General features: G+C 44.9%; 1 protein-coding gene across 1 annotated transcript; it reads right to left on the bottom strand.

Moving 5' to 3' along the window:
* Positions 1 to 678: 678 nt before the first annotated feature.
* Positions 679 to 6,235, bottom strand: LOC123164108 (uncharacterized). Its single transcript, XM_044581521.1, has 5 exons — positions 5,705 to 6,235; positions 2,562 to 4,521; positions 2,318 to 2,378; positions 2,014 to 2,237; positions 679 to 1,065 (listed from the first exon to the last, which is right to left on the bottom strand). Exons 1-5 carry the CDS (start codon positions 5,853 to 5,855, stop codon positions 978 to 980), a joined length of 2,484 nt encoding a protein of 827 aa, XP_044437456.1. The 5' UTR covers positions 5,856 to 6,235; the 3' UTR covers positions 679 to 977.
* Between the last annotated feature and the right edge of the window lie 1,500 nt (positions 6,236 to 7,735).

Genomic DNA, 7,735 nt, shown 5'->3' with positions numbered 1-7,735 from the left:
GGAGCTGGTAAGGCTGGTTGTAATGGGAAGTATCATATACTAGTATCATGCATATGCTACTACTTATGTTACTCCCATTGTAGGTAGTCTAATGCATAGTACTCATGTGTTAGTATCATATAGTACTTTATTTATTGTCATGTATAACAAATAGTAGCATAGCTATTTATTACCATGCATGACACATAGTAGCATAGCATTTATTATGATACAGTATCATGATATGATATTCAACCTCCTCTTTCTTCATTTAATTCTATGTCACCTCATTAAAATTGCCTAGTTGTCATGCATGATACTATCTATGATACTCCCATTACGACCAGCCTAAACAGGCGCTCCGCGAATTTCAACTATAGCTCCACCTGCTTCCTTCCGGAGTGGAGATGTGGAGCGGAGTGCATCCGAACAAGGCCTAAGGGGGTGTTTGGTTCCAGGGACTTTTTTGTGTTGGGACTAAAAAAGTCCCTAGCAAACCAAACAGGGGGCATTTTTTGGGACTTTTTGCTAAAAGTCCTTAGAAGCACCTCCTTGAGAGTCTTTTTCAAAAAGTCCTAGGGACTAGAAAAAATCCTAGGACTAGAGAACCAAACACCACCTAAGTCCTGTAAAACAAAATGCTAGTAGAAGCCAGTTCAGTTTCCTTCCCCTCATTTTCACAAGGGTGATGCGGCCGACTCACACTGGAAAGGTAGTAAATCTTTAGGTAGGTAAGGTTGGTGTGTCAAGAAAATGTAACAGGCAAACAAACAAAACAACCCAACTTCTCAATCAAAACGTCTAGCTAGGTAGTAGAAAAATTACAGGCACGCCTCTATAGGAGGCCTCAGACAAACAATCCAACAAGCACAAGAACTCGGAGGCCACATCCACATAGGCTGAAGTTGAAAACAAATTCTGGAAATCAGATCTGCCACCATTGATCTTCATATCTCTATGTTCTTGGATGCAGCTACACCACAGGTTCATCCCCGAGCTTACCCGTGGGTTATGATTGTACCGTGCTGGCCCGTCACGATAACTTTGGGGACTCGCATACCGAATCCGCGCCTCAATTTCTCGACGCTGCAATTATATATATATATATATATATATATATATATATATATATATATATATATATATATATATAAGGAAATGTTAGAAGAGTGATATACACTACAACTGGCAGAGGCTATTCGCCGAAAGATACAGGATTGGTCCACGGCAGAGAAACCGCACCAACTGAACAAACACCCTAACTGTTCCCGAACATGGGAGTTGTTTCCGCATTGATCGCGACACATGCTAGCTTGAGAATTCCTTGAAAACCATGTCTTCCCAAGAGCAATCTACATTCCCGGGATCACTCGATGGTGATATGAGCAATCATAACTTCATAACTAACGCTATTCAAGTTTTCAGTCACATGGGTAGTAAATCAATGTAGCTCTTGAGAACAGGCTGTCTGAGAGTTAATGTTTGTGCATGGCTTTGGGTCTGCCTCAAGGCACCTGTAAGGATCAGGCTCTGCTGACCACACCTGGCACTTCATGGATCTGAGACCAACTGTGTCGCATTTCTAAACACTGCTACTGGTTTAGCATCCAGAACTATATTAAGAAGCTAAAACATATCATGACTAAGTATAATGACTTGCAATTCTAGCGTGACTTCAGCAGCTCAAGAAGCTCTACATATTTATCCGTCTTACGGCAAGCACAGTGCATTATGCACTAACGTATTTGCTTTAAGCTTAGGAACTCGTAATATATGATTGCTTAGCAATAGATTTCATTTGACCTATATTTTCTTCACCAAAAACAAATTATCCTCGGTTATAGTTATAGCAGTACAGGAAGAGGTGTCACATCAAGATTATAGGAGTATTGCACTAACTGCACTTGTAGGCAAAACTTATTCAAACAGGGAACTTCTTTGCCAAAAAATCTAGAGACGAACTTGAGCCACTAAGCAAAATAATCTCAGGTACTTTGCATTCATAGAATTTAAGATGATTAACAAGATACTTACGTTGGTGCAAGCTTGCCAAGGCCATAAAGCTCTTCGCCAGATGCTTCATCCGTAACTTTCCCAGAATTTTCAACTATGTAAGATCTTTCAGGGGAATCAGAGAGTCCTCGAGATACAAGTAAATCCAAATCCTTCTGGTGGAGTTCTCTTCCGTTAATATATATGCCAGTGTTTCCACCACCACAATTCTTGGGCATAGGGTAATTAAACTCTGGAATATAAGGCTGCAAGAGAAAAAATCTACTTAGAAATGTAATCAACGCTATGCAGAATACTGAATTGCACAAAATCCACAAGCTCTTACGGGTATCATGCCAAGGCAGGGCTGACCGACAACACCCCAGAACCCAGCACGGTAGTCATACCTAAGTAAGAGAATATTAGACACATTTGAGTAGTTCATGATATAAGGATGACTTCTAAGTACATAGGGCATATTAATACAAATTAACTAAAGTATTTATTTTCTAGGTTAGTGAAGATTAACTGCCTGAATTGTAAAGTCCATGAAGCTAAACCAAAAACAGAATATGCCTTGAGGAATTTACCAGTAATCACCAGGATATATTGGTCCAGCTAGCTTCTCAGCCTTCCTGACCGCACGGTCTGGGATAGGGAAACCATTTACAAAAACCCTTGCTCTTCCATTGCGTGTTCCATTGTTCATTTTGAAGCTCTTTTTTATAAGATTGGTGAAAAATGAATCACCCACCTTTGTCGCCCTAGTGTGGCCAGGATCTTGTGGTACATTTAATATATCTTCTGTGTAATCAGGATCATCAAACTCGTTGTCTGTCGAGTGCGTCTCATTTGCTACACACACATCTTTGATTGAGTTCTGCTTGCAAGTTTCAGTTAACAGTACAACCTTTTCATGTTCAGAACGGGTACTTCTGCTTCCTATTCCAGAACCTTCAGATGGTGAGAATCCACAGTTATCACGACGTGGTAAACTCGGTGTGCGGGAAATCACATTGTCTTCAGCAGGAAGATCCCTGGATTGAGGGCTATCCTCAGAATTAGTCCCCAGAGGGGTATGCTTGCTGTCTGTTTCGCTTGAATTTGAGTGTTTATCCTTTTCCTGAGATTGCTGGCTTGCTACAGAAAAAGCATATGGTGGAAGTAACCTATCCTCAGCAGTAGCACGCAAGTTGTCTGCCATGTTATCACCAATGCCATTTTGCCGTGCAGGAGACAAATGTGCACTTGGCACAAGTTCTGATACATCAAGCCTGGTTCCATCAAGCTTGATTACAATTGTGTGTGAGCATGATCCACACCGCAATTTATACTCCTTTCCCAACAAGGAGCGTTTGTTCGGTAGCTGCAGTACTTCATAGCAGTTGTAGCAGATGGTGAAAGGAGCACCACCGGCAATTGGCTCACAAGTTTGTGCAGGCTTCTTGCTTATGTTGGCCCTCAGGTTATGCTGCTGCAAGGAAGGATTAGCGCCTCTTGAATTGTACCTTTGCTGACCAAGCAAGGGACCATCCACAGGATAGGCTCCGTAACTGTTCACAAGATACGGTGCCCTCTGGTCACTGAAACCCAGGGGGGTTCCCTGTACAGGCAAGAACTCCCGGTGGTAGCAATGTGAGCAAGAACAAGCAGCCTGGTGGTAGAAACCTTCGTGGTGGCAAGAGAGGAGAGGGTCAGGATCATGCTGTCCAAAGAAATAGTTATCGAAATTTCTCCATGGGTAAGGGCCAGCAGGATAGCTAGAGGTTCTTGCATGAGGAATAGGCTCCACATATCCATGAAGGTTTTGCTGTGCAGGCAATGGACCATAGACATGTGGAACGCTAGGATTCCGCATATTCATGGATGAAGAGTGATGAGTACCCTTCCGATGCAATTGAGATGGATCATGCCTAAATTGACTTGACCGTTCATGAATATTGTATGAACTTGAGGCATCTGCTGCTCTATTGACTGTAGCACTTGTATCCGGCCCATTCACCTCACACGATTGCTGCACCTGGTCTCTCAACTCATCAAGCATCCTCAACAGCTCGGCCCGATCTTTCTCAAGATCCCTGACTCTGCTTGGACCGTCCAAGTCTGTATCATTGGCATGCTCCCGGTTGGAATATGTGTTCCTCGACTTCAAATGGTGGTCAGCAGGGCCTTCTCCTCGGACTGCATTGGGTGGAACACTGTCGATTGGTGACCTTGACCTTATGTCAGATACACCTCTTGCTCTTACAGGATGTGCATTCTCTCCATTTTCCACATTACGAAAGCGCATGTACTTGGCCTCCTTGACATCATCTCTTATGTTAGCTTTGACACTTGAGGTGCTTGTCTCTCTTGTAATCCGACTATTATCACGGCTGTAAACTGATCTACTGTGCAAAGGTGGCATTCTGTTGGGTACTGATTTATATTCAATGCTAGCTCCAGCCATTGTTGCTTCAGATGTCTCTGGAACACTCTCCAGTACTTCCAGGTATTTCATATTTCCATTATCAGAGGAATCCAAAGCTTGAGCCGAGTTTTTTCTCTTTGCTGCAAAATTTCAGGAGAGTAATGGTGTCATTTCCAGATTCATGCTACCACTCAATGGTAGAGATTAATTGAGCGTACCATTAATAAAGAGCACCAAGTCATACTATGACAGCCAACTATGATAGTGTTAACAAAGATCTCAGAAGGATGTGCAAAACACAACTACATCTCCTAAACCGGCACCAACGCATCGCCTTGGCCTCCTATTGGGCCCCAAGAGTAACCTAAGCAAAGCACAACCGAAGACTAAAATACAAGTAGATCCTAAACTAATAGCGAGCAGACAGAGCATACGCTGGATATAAAATTATAATCATTGACATCGTCAAGTTTAATACAAGTAGGTCAAAATCAACGTATCTTCTTCACCTTAACCCTAATATGATACTACAAATTACAACCAAGGAAAAAACCAAGGCTTCCTACACCGGCCACAGTCATTTTTCGGCAAGAAGTGGTCATGAGTAGAGATTTCAGCTTTAGTTTTTTGACACGAGATTGGTTTTTCTATGCTTTGCCTTGCAAGAAACAGCAAGCAAAATGAGACCTGGTCCTCCAAATCAAAACATCAGGGTCGTGGCATCCTTTCTAAGAAAGAAGGTGCACAAGTTTCAGGAAATTACATATAAACTCAGACATTTGAAGGCTAAGTTCCAAAAAGTAACATAAAGGGTAGGCTAAACTAGCCTGAAATGAAAATGGACCTTCCCTGTTCAGAGGGTGGGGGATTAAAATTTAAAAATAACCCTATATATAGGGGTAAAAATTTCTGAGATGGCAAAAAAACGGAAGACGGATGTGTCCCACACAAAAAGGCAAAAGCCCTTCCCAAATTTGCCGCCGAAGTTGAGGACCGGTTCACGAATCAAACTATTCCTCGCTGCAGTCGTCAGTGTCACCACCAAGGCAAGATGACAAAAATGCATGGATTGACTAGTTATTGTGCTAATTATTAATCAATTCCCCACTCCACCCTGTCTGAAGGCAGTGGAGGAAAAGAAAGAGGAATATCCAAGGCCAATCAGGAGCAATCGACGAGCAAACAGAGGAAGAAACAGCCTGGAAATCCGACATTTCCGTCGTGCCTTCCCCTTGGCCCGTGACGAACGAAGACCGCGCCGCGAGGCAGTAAATGGAGTGGCCAGGTGAAGATGGGGAAGGGAAAAGGAGGAGAGGTGCGCACCTTGGAGGGTGGCGCCGCATCCGCCGCAGACGTAGACGGAGTAGGCGGGCAGCTCCGGCAGGAACTTGTCGCACTTGGGGCAGCGCACCACCCTTATCCTCGCCGCCGCGGCAGCCGCAGCTCCCGCCTCGTCCCCTTCCATTCCTGACATCCCTCGTCGTCGAACAAACAGCTCCTTCCTCCGTCCCCTCGCCTTCTCCTCGGTCTCCCGGTCACAGGCACCGACGCATTAACGACGAGACCGAGAGTCCCCGACAGACACCAAGGAGCACCGGACCTATGCTGTCGCACAAACAGACAAACACCGCGAGAGCAGAGCGAAGAACCCCCTCCGGTGACCCCGGCCGCCGCGTCCCGGACGGCAGACGGAGCAGGAGAAGCAACCGGCTGGTCCGGGAGACCGGAGGGAGGGAGGCGTCGGAGGAGAACGGTAGAGGAGGGCGGGCGGGCTGGTTGAGGTGGTGGGGAGGAAATGGAAGTGCGGAGAGGGAGGGAGGTGGAGGTGGAGGGGGGTCGGGTGGTTGCCCAAATTAAATTGTGACCCGTCACGAGTCGGCTCTTTCTTTCCCTCTGTCTGACTCCAACGCTTCGGCTCTGGCTGCGCTGGCTCGGCCCAGCTGGGGCCTGGCTTTCGCGCTCTCCGACGCGGCGCAGAGCACAGTGGTGTGCTGCTGCTGGTGGTGGCCAGGAATTTATGCCACTATAGAGCGAGCGAGATCGACGCCGCGTGTACGTACCTATTTTGACTATTTTCCGGACGAAAGAAATGTGCCCGAGAAAGCGTGAGCCGCTCAACCACACGCCGCTGGGAAATATGCTTATCCCCCCATCCGCCTACTATGTTCTTTTCACTCGGTGGTGTCGCTTTATTACGTCTCGAGATCTTGTCAGCGGCTCGGGACAACGCCCACGTACGTACAATCGGGTTCATGGAAGTGGCAGCCGCACACGATGAACAGGTCGCGCCGCTTAAAATGTCAACCGGGCCGATGGAGTGGCAACCACGCAGATGAATAGGTCGCCTGCGTGATCCGCACCGCACACCAATAGAAAAAACACGTCATTTTTTAGATGTCTAAATTGACTACTCGTAGTAACATTTTTTTAATCAGTTTGTCTGATTCACATCTAGATGTTTTTTAAGGATGTCACATCTAAGCTCCCACAAATATATAATGCAGCAACAAGAAAAAAATTAGGAAAAAAAATAAACCGAGTGGACATGAGTTTAGATGTGACATAACTATGTCACATCTAGATGTGTCCTAGACAGACCCTTTTCTTAATCAGTTTGTCTGATTCACATCTATATGTTTTTTAAGGATGTCATATCTAAGCTCCCACAAATATATAATGCAGCAACAAGAAAAAAATTAGGAAAAAAAATAGACCGAGTGGACATGAGTTTAGATGTGACATAACTATGTCACATCTAGATGTGTCCTAGACAGACCCTTTTCTTAATCAGTTTGTCTGATTCACATCTATATGTTTTTTAAGGATGTCACATCTAAGCTCCCATAAATATATAATGCAGCAACAAGAAAAAAAATTAGGAAAAAAATAGACCGAGTGGACATGAGTTTAGATGTGACATAACTATGTCACATCTAGATGTGTCCTAGACAGACCATTTCTTAATTGTCAATCTGTCATTTATTTTTTACCTAGTTGCAATTTCTGGGAAATTTCACTCAATTGATTTTGCTATATTTCTATATCGGTTTATAAGACTACAAAATATACTTTTTTCTAAAATATGTATGAGTGTGCGTATCATGCATTAAAGGAGGAGAGGGGGTAAAGAACCCCATCCACAATGTTCTTACAATAAATTACATGCAAGAACTTCACACCCACACGGCCATCGTGGCACAAAAACGATCTAGCTAAGAGCATCTCCAGCCGCGCCCCCAACAGGCCCCCAGATGACTTTTTCCGCGCCGGCGCCGAAAAACGCCCCAGTCGCGCCCCCAGGACGCCGAAATCCGCCAGCTCGGCCCGTTTTTGGGCCCGGCGATCGCAGGCCGA

This window comes from Triticum aestivum, chromosome 7D (genome assembly GCF_018294505.1).
Source record: "Triticum aestivum cultivar Chinese Spring chromosome 7D, IWGSC CS RefSeq v2.1, whole genome shotgun sequence".
NCBI lineage: Eukaryota > Viridiplantae > Streptophyta > Magnoliopsida > Poales > Poaceae > Triticum > Triticum aestivum.
This window is presented reverse-complemented; position numbering and strand designations above follow the sequence as displayed.